This window comes from Balearica regulorum, chromosome 20 (assembly GCF_011004875.1).
Source record: "Balearica regulorum gibbericeps isolate bBalReg1 chromosome 20, bBalReg1.pri, whole genome shotgun sequence".
NCBI lineage: Eukaryota > Metazoa > Chordata > Aves > Gruiformes > Gruidae > Balearica > Balearica regulorum.
The window spans coordinates 9,986,256-10,004,961 of record NC_046203.1 but is presented as its reverse complement, the minus strand read 5'-3'; the positions used below and the strand labels follow the sequence as shown (position 1 = coordinate 10,004,961).

Sequence of the window (18,706 nt, the reverse complement as noted above, 5' to 3'; positions counted from 1 at the left end):
TAACTCTCGTTTGTATAAAACAAATCCACAAATCCCCTGCCAGCCGGCACAAGCTGAACATACAGCCGACATGATACTTGCTGGAGCAGAGAAGTCTGCATTTTCATTCACTTTTGTTCCATTCATTCACATTTCAATTTTTGGAAGACTTTCATTTTTAAATAGGGCCAGTTTCAGAGGGTGTCAGCTGGGCTCCACAAAACAGAGGCATCTCCAGTCTGCATTGGGATCCTGCCAGTGCCCTCTCTCTGTTTTACAGTCAAATAGTTCCCTGTTTCTTGTGAGCCTTTGCCTCTCTCCAAATTTCTTTCTAGCTTACTGATTGACTTGGTATTTGTTGTTCTCCCTGTTGGCTTTAAGAAGGTTAAATTTCTAATGCTCAAGTTTTGGTAGGGCCACTAATAGGTGGGATAGGAATGTTGCAGACACATCTTTGCATTTCAGAAGCCCAGCAGATATAAAGACGTGCAAATACGATAGCAGCTTATTGTCCAGCTAGCATCTAAAATGTGTTGTTTATTGGAATATATTAATCATTGAATATTTTATAGACTATTCTGTAGGACCTGTGGCTACAGGATACTTGCTTGGATTGAGAAGATACCTGGCAGAATCTCGCCTGCCTAACAAAAGTGTCAAAATTATGCACCAAATAAGATGCTCAGAAAACTAACACCTGCCAAAGTTTTCTGAGCATGTGGCTTGATGACTGCTGAAGTCAGGAAGAGTCGGGCTAGGAGACCTTGACTCCACACAACCCAACCTGCAGATCCGTCATCTCCTTTGGGCCGGATATGCAAGTTCAGGGAGGTGGCTGGGTGGAAAATGATCTCAGAAAAAGAAATGGAAAACTTTGCCTTCCTTTTAGATTGGTGTAAGCTGCTGTGGAGCTTCCTCCTCAGTTCCTTAGATAAGTGTGAAACAGATGCTTTGGAAATCTTCAGAGTCTAAAAGTTTCTAAAGATTTAATAGTGTGTGGTCTTTTTTGCTGCTTCAGAGCAGCAAAACTGGGATTGTTTTAAACTTGGAACTAGCTTTTTTTCTTTTTCTTTTTTATCCCCTCCCCCCCCCCCCCCAAATGAGCAAGATCAGCCCGTACATGCACGTCTTGCTAAACAAGAGGCGTACAGTGTATGTGCTGCAGGTAATTATGGGTGTTCTTTCAAGTTTATTGCCCCCGCAGAGTTTTGCCCCAGGCATTTTTTTTGCAGTGAGCTGACAGTGCTCTTCCTAAGCACGTTGGTCGTCATCTTCTCCCTCTGTCAGGATCCTTGTGTGGGCGAAAAGAGGAGGAAACGAAGCCAAAGCTTTTGATGAGGAGCGTTTGCAAAAGAACCTAAGCTTTGCATGGCCCTATCTTGGGTGGGGATTTGAGCTGGGCCTTGAGCTAGGAACAACAGCAAGAAGATTTACCTGATTTTTCTCAATACCTGGATGACATTACTATGTGAGTTGCCAGTTTCCAGTGTAACAAGATCCCATGTGGGTAAGCGGTTTTGAAGTCAGGTCTGTCCCCCATGCAGCCACATGATGTAATGAACATGTTGCTCAGCAATGTCTGGAGCAAGCAGGGTTGCAGAAATTCATCCCTCCAAGAGAAGAACGTCATTTTCTCCTGGAAGTGTACACAGGCACTGCAATGCAGGTGTTTGGGTTTTTTTTTTTGGGGGGGGGTGGTGTTTAACTATTCACTAAGACTAACAGTCACTGAGATACTTGATTCACTCTGTTCCTAGCCTCCATGAATCCTCTAGCTTTTGGTGAAACCATGTGAACCCAGGCTGACGAGCCTTCTCTCCTGTGATATCTCAGCATTATCTCTTTGCATGAAAGCAAATGACTTCCCCAGCACATGAGGCTGTTCTGGGGGGTCTGTCTGACCGTCTGTCTGAGCCTACTTCTTTTCTTCTGAGTCCAGCAGCTGGAGAGGAAACTCGCACCCACCCTCCGTATCAGCGCAGCCTCCTGTTTTAAGGAGGGTTACAGTTCCCCCCGGCACATTATCCCTGGTTCTCTGTGCTTTAACATGACCTTTTGCCAAATATGCAGTGACCGGTTCTCAGCCTTGAGATCTTCGTTCACCTTTTCTGATTTCTCCAGCCCCCTCATCGATGCTTGGCTTTGACTAATATATTCATGGCAACTAACCTGACGCAACTGTGGGATTTGTACTTCGTGAGCCCTGCCCGGCTGATCGAGGAAGAGGAGGACAGCCTTCTGTCTGTGCCACTCTTCAGCTCTTCACGACCTTCGGGGTCCAGCTCCAGCTCTTGGACCCCCACCCTGCAAAAGGTGAGCCTACCTCCTGCGGCGGGACCGCCTCCCAAGGCCGTGTCTTTGGTGGGAAGGCACTTTTGAGGAACTCTAGAGGGTTAAAACCACGGTTCTGAAATGCGCCTAGGGGAAAAGTCACATGCACAAGGGAGATTTTGCAAGTTGGTGCTTGCAGCTCCGTGTAATGAGAGGGAGCGTGGGGGCGAAGGCTTCTTGCCTTGGGTGAGCTGTGCCTGGTTAGTCCCTGGTCTCTAGGAGACGCAGGGAAGAGAACGACCTTCCCTGGCACAAGTTGGGGCTGCGGGACGGGAGAGCTCCCCGCTCGGCGGTGGGACTGCACGGTGCCTGGGCAGATAAAGGACAGTGAGGAGGAGGAGGAGGGAGCTGAGCCGGCTCCCCAGGAGCAGGAGGTGAGCCGGACCAGGTAAGCCTCTGCCAGCCAGTCTGGAAATGAAGCAGAAGGACTTGCTGAATGTTTCTAATGTTTCTCTGCTGTTTAGCTAGGGCTTGGAGGTGTCCTAAAAGAAGGTCCATAGCCTGAAGGAGGCAAAGTCACCAGAGGAATGTTGGTATTGCATAAAGAATAAGAAGAGTTGTAGAGAGACACAGAGCCTGGGGAGTGCAGGAGATGAGAGGATGCTCTTTGTGTTAGCACAGGAGGAGGCAGAAGATTTGGGGGGACCCATCTACAAAACCAGGTAGTTGTTCTGCAGTAAAAGTCAACAGAGCCAAACGAATCTATGCTGCACAAAGAGGTAAAAGCAAAGCTGCTTTTGCAGATAAGCCCGTCTCAGCTGGGGAAGGCCGTTTCCTTCCTGCAGCCCCCAGATGTGCTGGGGAAGGCTGAGCTGCCCTCACCCTGCCGCACCCTTCACCGTCATCTCCTGGGGACTGGCCTCCAGGGACTCAAAACTCTCAACCTCTAAGCCAGAGAGCCTTGATTCATCTCTAACTTCACATGATAGCAGCAACAACAGGGTGGTAGGTTTTAATTAGGTTTTCCTTTTGTTTCACTCTCTGCTTTGCTGCTGTTCTGTGCGGGCTTTTCTGTTTTGTTTTTCATTTTCCCTTCTGTTTGACGCTAACCTGAAGGGATTGAAGGCAAAAGGGGAAAGGAGTGAGAAAATTCACTGTTTGAATCCACCTCTCGGTGCTGGGAGACGTGCTGTGTAACACGTGCCTGCCCATGCTCTGCAAGGAGATCGCACTGGAGAGTCGTGCTCAACCTACAGCAGAATCGCTCCTCACCTGTGCCGGTGAAGAGCAGGTGCTGTGCCCATCCCATGTACACACACACACACACTTGCACACCTCTTGTGCAATGTGTACCGTGGCTTGATTCCTTTAAGTGTGAGTTTCCAGCCCTCTGCAGGTTTTTTCTGTGATCAGAAGAACCTTTGGTGTTATTTCTCTTGCCTCAATTTCCTTTCTGACAGTCCTTCAACTGGTGACTGTCCCGGCTTTGTGCAAGGGGGTAATTGCAGCAACGACCATCAGTCAAAAATAAAGCAATCCTCTTTGGAAGGAGAGCGGATGAGCTCCGGGAGAGACCAAACACCAGGAGACAGCAACAGGCTCCCGGTGCAAAAGTAAGATGGAGAGGAGGTTAAAAAGTAAATGACAGTTTCGGAGAGCCAGCACAGAGGCAGCTGAGCCATGTGAGCAGAAGATAATTGAAAAGTAAACTTCAGAGTCTTCCAAGCATTTGCTTTAATAGCCACCCACAGATCCTGGCAGTAGGGTAGAGACCTACGTCAGCAGCGTTTGTCTGGAAAACCCGTGGGCACGCTGCCTGCTGCGGGGACGTGTCCCGTCGTCTTCTGGCACCGCCCGCGGCAGAGAGGAGAGGGGAAAGGAGAGCAGAGACCCTCAAAGGCTTTGCTGCTGCTGGGTGAGAGCTCTGCTTGCCTCTGCCTTCGGTGGATGCATTTTTCTTCCTTATCTGCACTGCTTGTTTCGTGTGGTGGGGAATTATCCGCTGTGTCACTGCGCGGGGTGCATTGCTTCCAGGGAAGGGCATTTACACCGGCTCCACTTCCTTCTGAAAGTGCCCGCTGAAAGCAGTAGCAAAAAGCCTGTTGGTTTTGCAAGGAGGAATCCTGCCTGTTCCTGGACTAAATGTTTACAAAATATGAATATTTAAGGCTGTCGGGATAATTTATGGAATATTTAAGGAGAACTTTTCCACCTATTAAAAAAAAAGTAACTGCAGCAAAAGGCGAGCCCGTGCGTACTGCACTTACGGCTGGCTAACACCTACCTGGTGATAAAATCCACAGGGAGCAGGGTCCAAAGAGCAGAGTACACCCAAGTAGTCTGTGCTGTTACCCTCTCTTTGCTGTTATCTGCAAGACTTTGGATTTTCTTTTCCTCTTTTCAGGGCTAGAAAATGCCTCCTCGCTCATGGAAAGCAAGATCTGAAGGAAGTCGTCAGCGGGAGCGTGAATGAAGATTTCACAATCTGGTCCCCAAGGAGAGCAATCGGCCGCCTGCTGCCTTGGGGCTGAATCGGGGTTTCTTAGCAGTGAAAGATAAGGCGGATACACAAAGTGCTGAATTCCTGACGATACGACATAGAGTGCCTCAAGGAGAGGCACCTTCAGCATGGCCCATAAAAGCCAAACTGGTGGAATTGAGAAAAATGGGTCACTTTCCTCCATCCTCTATTGTAAGAGTGATTTAAAGGATGGATCCCTGCAGTGGGTAAAAGGTAAGTGAGCAACGTGATAAGGAGAAAGGCAGCACTGAGTACAGCGCTCTGAAAGTAACAGAAGACAGATTTTTCAAAGATGCTCGTTAACAGCACCTCATTTGCAAAATTAACTAAACATGAAGTAACACGCTGCATTTTGGCCAGTGCATCAGTCTGGGAGAGCACTGAGCAGGCAGTGTCAGGAGGAGCAGCCCCAGGGGACACCTGGCTGACTCCAGATCTTCAAAGGGGAAGGAAAGCTGGGTGAAACATCTCAGTGAAACAGGATCTCATCTGAACACGCCACTTCCTTAGACTCGAGCTCTTCCTCTTGACGTAGCACAGCTTGTGTAAACTCTAGATGAATGCCAAATGTGATGCCTGGAGATCACAGCTTTCTTGTGCTGCTCCAAGGCTGCTCTACCTCAGCTCCGAGCAGCTGGCTCCCCAAATCTAGGGCAGGCTGTCGTCACACTTTCTGGGCTCCTGACTGCAACCTGGGTCTCCAGATTACACCTCTGATCCTAGCCCTAGCTGAAACTGTGAAGCTGAGAGCCCTGAGCAGAGCCATGCTGCCCAGGAGCACTGCGAGAGCAGGGACCTGGCTGCTGGAGGACCTATGGAGCTCATGCTCCAGAGCAGCCCTGCCATGTCCCAGACAACATGATTATTGGAAAGCACCTTGCTTTGATTGCTCAAGCTTTTTCTAGTAGTGGGAGGGGTGAGTAGGCGATGGGGGATCTCTCTGAGGCAGATATCATTAGGAACACCCAGCAGCTTGAGTCCATTGTCCTTTCAGTTAGTGATCAGTGAGGCAAGACATTATCCTGATGAAGATCAGAGCATCATGTTATCTCTGACTGCTCACTCCTGGAATGTGTTTGGAGTTACCTCCCTTTTTGTAGGTTGTTCCCTTACAGGGCACATCAGGCTGCTGTGCTGCTTCCGAAGCTCTTTGTGATGTTCTTAGAAATGTCCAAGGGGGAATTCTGGATCCATTTACAACATGTCAGGGTGGTCTGCATTCCTCAGCCTTCCCTTTGCCATGTGCTCCTTAGCTGCTGGGAGAAAAACCCGTGCCAGAGCCATGCTCGTGACTCCTTTGTGCTCTTGCAGAACCGCTCAATGGCCAGGTGCTCATGGTGCTCAGCATGGACAACAACTGCTCAGCCACCTCCTTTGACATGGAGCTTTGTGCAGAGAAACTGAAGTCCCTTGGGGTTCAGGTAATCTCTTCATGCGTAATGTCCCCTGGGGACCCTGTAGGAGTGAATGCTAGCTGGATTAGTGTTATTTGCATTTCACCCATATCACTCACAGCGTTTCTTTTCCTTTTTTGTTCGAGTGGCTTGTTTCAGTTCAACTTCAGTCTATTCCCCATGGACTGCAAGTCAACTGTAATGATCTTGGCTTAAACCTCCATGAAGAAATCCATTTAATATAGGTTCGAGTGAATTGCTTGAAAGTCACTCTGATGGGATGGAGTGTTCCTGAGACAATCTGTCTTCTCTTATCCTTTGTCATAAAAAGGTGGTTTTCTCTTTGTGACTTTCCCTGCACTTTTCAGGGAGATATTACTCACCGCAAATGAGGCAAGCACACAAGTTTTTGGTCTGTGAGAGCTGTATGGATGAGATTGGAGGTGCGCTCTGTGGGAGGGTGCTCCGGGACACAGCTTTCAGTTGCAGTGCCAGCCTGGCTGCACGATGACTGCCCAGGCTGGTTCTGATGGGGCTAGGTGCCCAAAACTGGAGGGTGACCCTAGTTTGCTGTTTTCTCCCTGAGCAGGTGGCAGTGGATCAGTGGAGAAGGTTAATCCAGGATGCTGTCCTGAAGCCTGAAGTAAGACGGTACATGTTCTACAACTCCAGGGCGTTCCACATAGCCATCGCTGTGGTAAGGACTGCAGGGTCTCTCGCAGGCTTGCCATAGACTTGCTGAGGTGCATCAAGACCTAAACTGGGGTTCTTGTGGCCAGGAAGGGAGAGAGGTTTGAGTGGCAGGAGACAGTGATTTTCACACATCCTAGTGGGCTCCTTCAGAAATCTCAGTCCACAGAATTTCTGTAGATGGAGGGCAAGGCACGTTCTCCAACCCCTTCCTGGTAGTCCCACTGAAGCGGGCTGTCTGTGGCTGGATAATCAGCACAGGCTGAGGTAGTAGTACCTCCATCAGACTTTATTTTTTAATTTGATTTTAAAGATCTGTAGATATTCTGGTCCTGATGCTAATTAGACCAATGGACCAGTCAACTTTGGTTACTTAGTCTTGCTTTTCTTCTGGTGAGAGAAGCTCCTCCAGAGACCCCAACCATTAGCATCTACTGTAAGGCTGATACTTTGCAGCATGCTGAGGGTGTGATAAAATCTGACTCCTTTGTTTTGGTTGCATTTATTTTTTTGGATAGCCATTATACAAGTCTCCTCCTCCTTTCACTAATATTGTAAGAATTTGAGCTCAGTGTTTTGAGGGTTTTGGTGCCTGTTTAGCGCAAATGAGTTACGTTATTGCAAGATGATGCCGTGTGGTACACATCATATTTGCTTCTAGGCAATCTCCTGCCCAAATGCATGCTATCTGAAATAAAAGCCAAATGAATTCAGTTTTTGCCTGTCTTTATGCAAAGGCCAAGTTTGTCAGCCCTTAGCATAGTCCTTGAACCCAGTGTCAGCATCCACCATTTAAGCGTTACTGCAATTGAGTAGTCTCTGCACCACCTTGAGTGCTTTGACATAGGAGCTTTCTAAATATGGAGACTATTAGAAGAATTATCAATATGCCTCAGTGAGTGCATTTCTTATCTAAATGGAAGAACTCGGCTGAAATCCTTCCTAGGTATGAATCATCATTAATAATTCACTCTCTGTCTTTGGTAATTTTTTACAATAAACTAGCGCTCACTCAGTCCTTCTAGTCCTTTCTTTCCCCTATTTATTATTGGAAAGAACTTCTGTCCTTTCTCACCCTCTGAAAATCTCATGTGACTTAATTTATGGTAAGGCATTACCCTGGGAGAAGGGACCGGTAATTTTCTTCTTCCCGTGACTTTTCTCACTTCCATAGTGACTATCATCAGTCTCTCTGGATTTTTACAGGTTTTCTACGTGTCTCTCTGGACAAACATCTACTCCACAGTCCAGCTGTGTTCCTTCGGGCGGTACTGGGAGGCCAGCGTGCTGGTGACCCTGGCCGCCGTAGCAGTGACTGTAGCTGTGATACTGGTTATTGATCGTCGCCAGAGGAAGGTAAGAGGAGGCTGTTTGCGTGCGGGCGTGCAGAGCGCGGGGAGCAGCTCTCCTTCCCACCAAAGTGCTGGGATCCAGGTTGTCTCCTAGATGCATGCGAAGAACATAATTATCCGGCGAGGAAGGAATATTTTTACAGCAGGGTTGGAGATCGGGTTCAGGCAAGGGATGTTACATAGCCAAGTTAGGTGTCGTAATGCCTGAAAAGTAGGTGTTGGAGCCTGGCAGGCTGGCTCAGATCGCCTGTTGCTGGAGATAAAGCAACCCTCGCAGAGCGCGGTTCGAGTTCCCACGGCTGGTGGGAAGCCTCGAGGGCTCGCCAGCAGAGCCGGCTCCTGCCCTGCATCTGTCCTTGCAATCTGGCTGCCTGTTGCTAATAGCACCGTTTACTTGTGTCGCTGCAGTGCCCTGGAGTCATGGTCCAGGCCCCCACCGCACCTGCCTGGCAATGGGTCCAGAACAAAAAGGCAGCTCCTCACCCACAGAAGTTGCAATAAAATTATAAAACCGTGGTAGTCTGGGCAGTAGAAAGTAACAGGGAGATGATGTCAGCATGAGAGGCAACCAGCCTGCAGCATCCGCTGCTGGTTGTTGTCAGCTTCTGTTTGCAGGAATCACGGGGGTATGGAAACTGCCAAGGAGTGATCTGAAGAATAATATTGGAAAGGCTTGATTCAAAATCCAGAGGGGTTTTTGCACTGATTTTAATGGATTTTGGAGCAAGCCTCTAATGACAGCTGTCGTTTTCCAAGGGGAAAGCTGGCAAATGTGTGGGTGCACAGAGGTTCAGGAGAGGAGTCCTTCACTCAGGGACTGCTGGGGGATGGAAAAGAGAACGTGATACTGGAAGGCAATTCCACTTCATACAGGTTATCTGTAAGAGAAATAATCCTTAGTGAGATTTCTGTCTGCACAGACATCTGCTAGTGGTGGCTAGGCCAATACTGATGGCTGGTGACAATCCTCTCTGACTGCAGACAGCTCTTGTCACAGTTTTCCTTTCAGAGATGTGGTATTTGGGACTATCCATCTGCAGTTTGTAGCCGTAGGCTGGCCCAACTTTTGCTGTAGAGAGCATTAATTTTTTCTTGCATTCTTTAATAGATAAATATGAATACAGATGTGAGGCTGGCAGCTGTCAATGAAATCTTTATCAAACACAGTTTAATTCTGGGGATTACAGATGTCCTGGATGGGCCACACAACATTCTACAAGTATCCTTTCTGTAGAGAATTGTTTGTATCCCTCCTGGGAAGCTAATGATGTGGAGGTATTTATTGATGTTATGATCCATGAGGATTTCCAGAGGGTGGGATTTCTAGGATTTGTTTTTTCTCCTATTGGACACGAGGGATTGGGTATTTTTTCTTCTCCTGTTAAGTGGGGATTGAGATATACCCAAAGGAAATTGGAAATAATGAGTCTAAAAGATTGAAGTGGGATTAGTCCTTTGGGCAGACAATTATTCTGAAAGTGTATTATACTTACATGACAGTGATGACTCTTATTATGAGCAGAGTGAAAAGAATGTGCCTATGGCAGAAACCAACAGAGTCCCCATCCCTGGGCTCATTTGCTGCTTTTCAGAAATACCTCTTTTGGACTAGACAAAGATTTAGGGGAAAGAAGATAGTTTAAAACAGCACGAAAGTGTTACAGGAAGGTGAGAGAGATTGTCTCCCAGATTTGCTGGTGGAGCTCACACCTCCCCATAGATACAGAGAGGCATGAAGTACAAATGGAGAGGGAAGCGAGGCTGAAACACAGGGTCAGAGAAGGGGGCAGGGAGTACGGCAGGAGGGCTGGCAGGGGTGAAGTCATGCAGAATGAGGAGGAAATGCTTAAGAACCTGAATTACACGTTTGCTCAGACCAGCAGTTTTGCACCTCAGTAAGCGAGGACTAATCCAACGAGCCTTCACCTTTACCCACATGTCCCAGAACTGCCTGAGAGCAGAAAATAACCCAAGGATTTACACTTTCTGTCTGCTCTGGTGTCAGATCTGTTTTAACCCTCTATCTTTTACGCTGTTCCTGAATCCCCTCAATGATAGCAGCTTGAGTAGATCTACAAGGGCAGACCTTTGGCTGCCTTCGGGGGGGCTGCTGCTCTCCAGGCTGGCAGGACTCACATCCCCAACATGTTGCTCTTGGTAGACTCTTTGCAAACAGTGCCTCCGTCCTGCAGACAAGCACCAAGTACAGTACATTTTGTAAAAAATAAATGGAACGAATCCCTAGAAACAAAGGGAAGAAAGGCAGAAAGGAGTTTAGGGGAGCTAAGTCAATGTGACCCACCAATTTATTTAGATCTAAGGCCACTGAGATGAGTGATGACAATGGCCTTGGGTTAGCCCAGTTGTCACCCCCCCCCAGGCTGCAGGAGGTGTGTGAGGAGGACTGGCAATGTCCCCTTTCCCTGCCACCCCTCTTCTCTTCCCCATTAGCTTGAGGTTTTATCTTGGCCCAGACCCTCTTGGCTTAAAATCAGCCCTGAGATGTGTTATTTGGTTCCTGACTGTGTCCTGAGCATCCCATAGCCACCATCTGCCTTTGCTCTGCTTCCTGTGACGACTGTACCACGATCCACACGGAGGCAGAGGGCTGCAGAGCGGGAACCATGGAAAGACCCCTTCCTTAACCCTGCCCATCCCAGCTATGGTTCGTGCACTTCAGCCCAGAGCGCTGCCTACAGTCCCTGTCAGCCCACATCGCGGACCTGCAGAGGACACGAGAGGTAAGCGACAGCAGATGCAGCCCGAGGTCCCGCAGTGACACATGCATGTCCACCCCTACGCCCAGGCTTTGGTGGGATGGAGGTGGGCAAGGAGAACTGAGTGAGTGTCCTCCTGGGCATCCTCCACTGTGAACTGGGAGCTGGACAGCCTGGGAGGTGGGTAAACTGCATCTGTCAGTGCCCAGTTCAACAGGAATATGTTTAGGACCTGTGGTACGTGCATATCTGGATAATTAACCATACAACTTTAACAAAGGAAAGTCATCAAGAATCAAGGGCAAATTTTGAAAGCATGTGTCACAACTTGAAATAGCTGACACCTTGAGCTGTCCTGCTGAAATAAATGGGATAGCCTGAGGAATAAGTAAACACTATACTGGGTTAACTGTACAAAAATGTTGTCCTCTTGGCCTTCTGAAAATGTTTTCCTTTATGCAGGTGTGTAATATACAGACACGGTGCTCTCCTGCACTGAATTGCCCTTGCTGACCACAGCCGTGGGATGAGAGGTGATGGGGTACAGCCCTCCAAAAATCTCAGGGCTGCTCATCTCCCAACAGATGCAGATCAGGGGATAGACAGCTACACACCAATTCACATATTGGCTGATATAACCCACAGAGTTTTTAAAGGCAAGATTCTCTGTGCCAGGCTGTGACCGTCTCGCTGGGAGCAGTCACCAGCACAAGAGGCAGCTGATGGCAGTGGGATGAAGACACTCAGCTCCAAATGCTGGGCACGGCTCTTGGCCAGTGCTGCCTTTTTTACTCTTGGGATGATAACTGCTGGGAGTAAAAAACGTGCAGGACGAAATCGTGTCCTTTAATGGCTGTCCCCAGGACAGCACTCCTGCCTGCCCTTGGACATCCCCCAAATCTCTTTCTCTTCCAGTCGGACTTGCGGCGCAGCCTGGACCAGCTCTGTGTGGTTATGGAGGCAGTGGTTCGGCCCGACCCGGGGATGGAGGAAGAGGCTTTGCGTGAAGACTCCCCTCTTTTATCCAGCGGGGCGAACCTAAATAAAAAGCCTGTGACATGCAATGAGCTGCTCCGTCTCGTTCCCGAGGGCCCACCAGAGGTAAGGACAAATACCCCTCCCTGACAGACAGAGGTGCCGAATCGCTTCCCCAGGCACCTCAACTCCAAAACCCATCCCAGCAGGCACCAGCCATGGGGTTCACCTTGTTTTTCACCAGTAGAAGCACCTGAAAGCCTGGAGGTCCACACACACCTTCTCCAGCCCTGACACTGCTGAGCAGTTAATGCTTACTGAGTAGCTAGTGCTTAATCCTTGAGGAATTCATGGATTGGGCTTTTCCTTGCTGGTGGCCGTCAGTCCCTGTTTGGAAGATAACGTCTCCCCAGGGTCCATGCAGGGACCCAGCACTTGTGTCCGGGCTGGGGATAAGACGTGACCATGCCCTGCCTTTGTCTCCTCCATGGCATGTGCCTTCAAAGACTTGTGCCATGCTGAGCAACAAATGTGTCCTCATTCCTGCTCAGCAAGAAGCTTCAAAAGGGATGATTTTGATTTATTTTACAGTTTTCCACTCACTGTTACTAAGTGAATTTAGTGCAGGTGACATCCCTGCAGATTGAAGCTCTCTGGCTGTCTACAGGCAAAAAAAGGCACCAGGAGGCAGTGACAGAGCAGGCAGGTCCCCAAGCAGCCTGGCTCCCCGGCCACCCACCGGCAAGCGGTCATTTCATGTCACTCCTCTGCAGGGACAGTGTGCCCGCACTGCTGTGACCAGAAGGGGATCTGGGACAGTTATATTTATGCCAATGGCTCCTGTCCTGTTTCTTTCAGATGAGGACAGTCCTTGAACGAGGGAGCAAATGGTATTTAGTGTATCATCCGCTCTTCCTGCAGGTAGATGCCCTGCTCTGACACCTCTCGTGCTTGTTCCAGGTGATGGCCCAGCAGCTCTTGGTGATCTTCAGTGGATGCTACGTCCGGCTCCTGGTCACTGGCTGCCTCCCCCGGGCCGTGGCAGGGGGGCACCTGGAGCACAGCAGCGTGCCCTGTCTCTGCCAGTTCATCGAGACCACCGCACTCAACACACACCAGAGCTGGTTCACGGGCAGGTGACCGGAGAGGGTTGGAAAACACTGAAATAAAAGTCCTCTGTACACAACTCTGTGAAGAAACTGTGGGGCAGAGGAGAGGGCTGTAATCGCTCATCCTGGACTTATCTGGATGAACGAGTGGAAATAGGGCTCTAATAAAACATGCAAGACACTCACCAGAAAGCTGCTTATCTTTGAGACCTCCCCACCGGCTTGGTGTGAAGGAGCTGCTCTGGGGGTCCCAAACAATCCAGGGACAGCCTGGAGCTCCTGTGGGAAATTTCCCACTGCTTTTACTTGGGGGCCTCAGAGAGCTGCCAGGAATCCCTGCAGGTGCCAGCCCCACACCTTCGAAATGGAGTACATGGGGGTTTTTTTAGTACAAGGAAGACAGGGAAAAAGTTGTGCGTAGCCATGTTGTAAATGTGATGTTTGCTCTGGATTATGTTTGTGTCAGTGACAGGGAGCTTTGTCCTGTGACAGACATAGACAACGTCTCAGACAATGACTTAGCAAACTTTTCATTCAGGAACCAGCTTGGGACGGTGCTCGGTACCTGCCGCTTCTGCTGCCTCCCCTGGGAAGAGGGTAATGGACATCTTGATGATCCATGGGATGAGGCCTTAAAGAAGGCACTGTGCACTGTGTAGGGCATCCTGGAGCACAGGTCTCCTTAGACTCCCCTTTCTGGTGCATTTTGGGACAGGACAGTTTCTTTTGTTTTTCCTTTCCCCTCAGTGGGTTTGGACACAGCATGTGAGAGGAGCCAGAGGTGAGCAGGAGACCTCTGCATTTGCGTGGAGTCCATGAGGGAATGGGGAAGTGCTGTAAGCCTACAAGAGGCTGTGTGCTCAGGTGGTGCCCATGAATGGAGAACTGCTGTATGGGCTGGGAACTGCTGGTGTCCTCCTCTGTCCCCAGAGCCAGGCATTTCCATGAAATCCAGGTGACTGCATGCACTGACGTTTACCAGACCACCTAACCACACAGTTTGGTAGTGATAACTGTCCTAGGAAGTGGCAATGGTCAGAATAAAGAGTCCTAAGGTCTGTGTCTTCCAGCCTTGCTGTGGCTGAGCGTGCATGGGAGATTCGGGTCTGTTCTACACTCCCCAGCCTGCCCACCCTTCCTCCCTCCCCATCTCCCACAGAGCCCCGCATTCCCCTGGGCCAGGCTTGTGCTTCTCCCACCTTAACAAAGCTCAGCATGGGACACCTGCCCTGCACAAAGCCGGGAGGGTTTTAAAATTAAGGTCACTAGTTTGTGCACATCTCTCCATTGTGTACATCCCATCCTTCCATCGAGCATCTCCCCTTCATGCAATATTGTACCAGAAAGGTCTTTGGTATGGAAGGCCAAACCATCGCTCAGGGTGGCACCAAGAGGCTGAGCTCCCTGAACCCTGGGAGCTTAGTGCCAGCTCTGCCAGGGGTGCGGGATGACTCTGCCCCCTCCCCTGTTGTTTCTGTCACAAGCCATGGTGCGACAAGGTCTGTCTCTGCCTACACGAGCAGCAAGCCTCAGCAGTGAGGTCTGGTGCTGCCAACGTACGATCCAAAGCATCAGTCTGTTCAAACACCGTAACGACAGGCAATCTCTCCCAGGAGAAAAAACACCATGCTCCCAACCAGCGTCTTTCCATCCATCTTTATTTCTGGTTCAGCTTGGGCTGTCACAGGAAGGGGTCGGGCAGATTCCTCCCCGCACTGCGGAGTTTGCGATTCTGCTGTCATTGCTCTCTGTGACGGTGCGGGGTTTGCTGGAGAGGGGGATCCGACTGTGGTCCCTGCAGCTCTCTGCTCTGTGGGTGCTGTGCATCACGCCGAGGTGCTGGCTGCCCACTGAGGACAGTTTCACCAGCTTACTGGGCATGGGGAAGGGGGTTGTACGAAACATCATGGGATTCCCACAGGCCTAACCTCTAAGACTCCTTACTCTAGTTCAGGAGCTGATTTTACTTTTATGGAAATTTTCTGAATGTATACCAATATCATTGGGAGCACAATTTGGTTTCACAGTATAAAAATCCGATTTGCTGCTAGGATGCAGTGGCTCGTGTTCTCCCCCTGGTGCTTCAGGGCCCAAAAGTGCCAGAAGCATCTGATACACATTGGCAATCTTCTTTTTCTGCCAGCTAGAAAATTCTGGTAACAAGAGACTGATCAGGATATTTTATATCATTGTGCTTCTGTGTAGAGAGCAGATATAGGAGGGATCTGCTCATATTTTCCAATCCCTGGGCTGCAGGATTCCCAGCAAATGGATTCCCTGGAGACATCAGTGGGAAGAAAGCTCGTGGTCTTCAGGGAAAGACCACGAGGACTTTTACCCTCAGGACGTGCAGGGCTGGTCTTGGATGGGGTCGCTGTTCCTGGGAAGTGAGGCTCTTGCTTGGGGTGTTGCTGATACCTCTGCCTCTACATCTGCACGTGCACAAGCATCGGAGAAAAGAGGGGGATTCAGGATTAGCCAAGGCAAAGGATTATTGTTGAAGGGACAAGGCTGGGGTGTGAACTGGCAAGGTGCTCAGAAAAACCTCCTGATGGGAACCGTAAGCAATGTTAGGTAAGCGTGAGGGAGTCAGGCCAGGTTTATGATGCAGAGAGCTCTCCAGCAGAGCCCACCTTGCTGCAAGGAGGGATAAAGCTCCGCAGTTTCCAAGCTGTGACCTGGACACCAAAAGTGCCTCCAGATCATCCACATTTCCCAGCCAGATCTGTCCTCTGCTGAGCTTTACGCACCTCATGCCCTGTCCTGGGCAAGCTTTCCCTGGGGTGCTGCTCCTTGCTAAAGAGAGGTGCAGACCACCGCTGCCCTTCGCACCGGTGCAGCCCCCTGCATCCACAGCAGCTGAGGGGCCGCTGCGCCTGACCTGCCAGAAAGACACAGGGCTGGACCCTCTGCCAGTGCCAACTGGGGCAGGTCCCCTGATTGCAATTAAACACCCAGCAATTAACTGCAGAGAAGGAGCTTAACCTCTTTGCTCAACGGAGGAGTTTGATTCCTCTTGCTAATACACCCAAGTGCCTGCCCTGCTCTTCCCATTCGGGGCCTCTGCAAAGTCCTGAGTCCTTGGTTGCAGGCCAAATGACTAATGCTCTGCTTTTCCTTCATATGCACTTAATTAAGGCATTAGTGAAGGGAGACATACCCCTTCCCTCACCTTGTGTTCCCCCCCCCCCCCCCCCCCATTAAGGACACAGCTGTTGTTTTAGGGGAAAGGTGATATCCTGAAGGTTTTATAGGACCCCCTAGGCACACAGCATCCTTTCCTCCCCTGGCACACAACACGCGGGAGCAGCCGAGCAGGGATGGCTCAGCCCTGCGTCTTCCCCGTGAGTCTCCTGCGACAGCCCTAAGCTCCTGGCTGAGGTAGGAGACCACAGGGCATGACCTGACCGCCATGGCAGCTGCCCAGGAATGCGCTTGTGCTTGGGTGCAGCTTTGGGCGAGTTTGCACAACTGCAACCAGGAGTGACTCAGCTGAACCAGTGAAACTGGTATTGGAGAGGCACGTCTTTCCCATGCTGAGATTCCTCCATTTTCTGTTCAAAAATGATTTAATTTTGATAGCAAGCTTTAACGACTGAGCAGCACGGCCGGGCGATGCAGGAGCAGCTCCCCGGTGAGCCCTCCTTGCCAGGAGCAGCCCCCACGGCTGGGGCAGGGGTGAGGAGCCAGGAAGGTCCTTGCCAAACCTGCCATGCTGAATCGGGGGCAGCCAGGAGGAGCAGCTGCTCTCAGGCACATTGCATGAGTGATCTGCAAAGTCATAGTGATTTGTGTGTTTTAAATGGGCCAGGAAGGGGCTGGGGAAGATTGGCAGCAAGGACAGAAGTCTCTCACTGCCAACTGGGGTGCGTGGTGATGCATTTTGGAATTTAGCAGGGTGCCTGAAATAACAAAGATTGCCCCAGGGAGATGTAGCTCTGGGGAGGTGGTGCTTCAGCAGGTTACATCCACTCACCACTCTGATTACCCCCAGAGTAAGTCTGTCCTCCCTTCCAAAGGCTGCTATTTGCTCATCCTCTCTGTCAGGGGCTGGGATGCAGCCATGACATTTAAAGGCAAAACCCAGCGAGGGAAGACAAAGCAGGAAAGAAAATCAACTTTCGCAACTTCTACCTGTTACGGTTCTTCCTCAGACAAAGTGCCGGGCTCTGAGGAAGACCATGGTTGCTGAAGGACAGGCAGGGAGGGATGGGGACTCAGTGCATCTCCCCAGTGGGGAGCTTGCCCAAGAGAGCAGGCAGCAACAGGAGGTGCCCCCCACCCCAGCCTGGGAGCCCCCTCCATCCCCACGCGGTCAGGGCTGAGGCGTGTGGATGTCCCCATCCCCAGAGAGCTGCTGACTTACTTTGGTGGTGGTTGCGGGGGGCTGCCTGCGCCGGGCAGGGTGGTGGCTCGTGGTGCTCCCGGCTGAACAGGGACCCCATCTTCCTGGCCACATAGCGGCAGGCTGGTGGGAAAGGGGAGACCTGTCTGCTCCGTGCAGCAACGCAAAACACCAGCTACCCTGAAAATCCCTCCCCAGAGAGGGACCTCTTTGTGAGCTGGGGGTCCTGCAGAGGAGGATCGGCTGGGGATTGCACTGGACCCGTGGCATGTCATGGGCAAAAGTGACAGAGGAGAAGAAGGGGACTGGATTTAACGGGCTAACAGAGTTACTGTGTCTGGTCTCCTGGCTGTGCTTCAAACCACTCCAGCACCAGCCTTCCTCCCCCCACAAGCTGAGGCCATAAAATATGCAGAGTATTTACCATGCAGAAATCCCTCTAAGCTCTCTTCCCTCAAATGAGAGGTTTCCTTACCGTTGATAATTACTCAAACCATTTTCTCCCAGGCTCAGCAAAGCTGTCCTTTCCAGCCAGCCTGTCTCTTCCTCTCTCTCCTCTTGCAGTCAGCTCTGCAGTGGTTTTATTTCTGTACAGCCCGGCTTCCTCCTTCCGTCTCTCCCGCGGAGATGTTGCTCCAGCAACACCCGGTCACGCGTGGGGAGGCAGGGTCAGCCCGGTGCTGCCTCCGGGCAGGGCTGTGCCGTGCCGGGAGTGGGATCCCTGCACCTCCCGGGAGGGTGGAAGCACTCTGAGCATTGGTTTTGGGCAGCGGCACCGAGGTTTGAGCAGACCATGCTGAAAAGGCGGCTTGGCCTTGGTGGGAGGAACCGCTGTTGGTGCTTTGTGGCTGGTGGAGGACCTGGGTTTGAGATGTGGGGAGGTAAATCTGGTGCTGCGATCTTTAAGCTGAGTTGGAGAGCATTGCTGCAACGTGCACTTTGCTTGTGTGGAGCAGGGGGTGAAGAAAGGGACGTTTCCTCTCTTTCCTGCTGCCATCTGAACACTGCAGGGAGGTGAATGTTCTTCCCTCCCCCAGCCAGACCCTCAAACCCTCTTATACGGTGTCCCGTTGTAGGCAGGGGAAGGTAAGGGTGACATCCCCAGCAGATAAGATGTAGGCAGCAGCATTGGCCTTGGTTTCTCCAAGGTCCTTTCCCCATACCACCCCCAGAGCATCGCTTGACTTTTGTCCTTGGGGTCACTGCAGCCAGTTACTAGAGAAATGCAGATTTTGTGCATCCTTTGCAAAACCTTGCTGTTGTTTATGCTTGGTATGTGTTCCTTAATCTCAAAGTCAAGTGAATTCTGAAAGCTTCTGCTTTGCCTTTTGACCAGGGCAATGTGCTTCCTAT

General features: G+C 50.6%; 1 protein-coding gene and 1 long non-coding RNA gene across 6 annotated transcripts; one reads left to right on the top strand and one right to left on the bottom strand.

Moving 5' to 3' along the window:
* Nucleotides 1-1,685: 1,685 nt before the first annotated feature.
* On the top strand, nt 1,686-13,249 carry TMEM268 (transmembrane protein 268). 5 transcript variants are annotated; one of them, XM_075772321.1, is made up of 9 exons: nt 1,686-2,292; nt 4,655-4,984; nt 6,083-6,192; nt 6,755-6,862; nt 8,062-8,211; nt 9,316-9,426; nt 10,868-10,948; nt 11,840-12,025; nt 12,860-13,249. In XM_075772321.1, the coding sequence occupies exons 2-9, from the start codon at nt 4,879-4,881 to the stop codon at nt 13,037-13,039; spliced, it is 1,032 nt and encodes a 343-aa protein (XP_075628436.1). In that variant the 5' UTR covers nt 1,686-2,292; nt 4,655-4,878; the 3' UTR covers nt 13,040-13,249. The 5 variants fall into 5 exon arrangements, with proteins under 5 accessions (XP_075628436.1, XP_075628437.1, XP_010301674.2 ...); XM_075772322.1 differs by lacking the exon at nt 1,686-2,292 and adding an exon at nt 2,623-2,698; XM_010303372.2 differs by lacking the exon at nt 1,686-2,292 and adding an exon at nt 2,629-3,255.
* Nucleotides 13,250-14,650: 1,401 nt separating this feature from the next.
* LOC142604620 (uncharacterized) lies at nt 14,651-18,099 on the bottom strand. The gene is made up of 3 exons (XR_012838474.1): nt 17,829-18,099; nt 17,375-17,476; nt 14,651-15,440 (listed from the first exon to the last, which is right to left on the bottom strand). It is a non-coding gene; the product is annotated as an uncharacterized LOC142604620 (long non-coding RNA).
* Nucleotides 18,100-18,706: the final 607 nt, after the last annotated feature.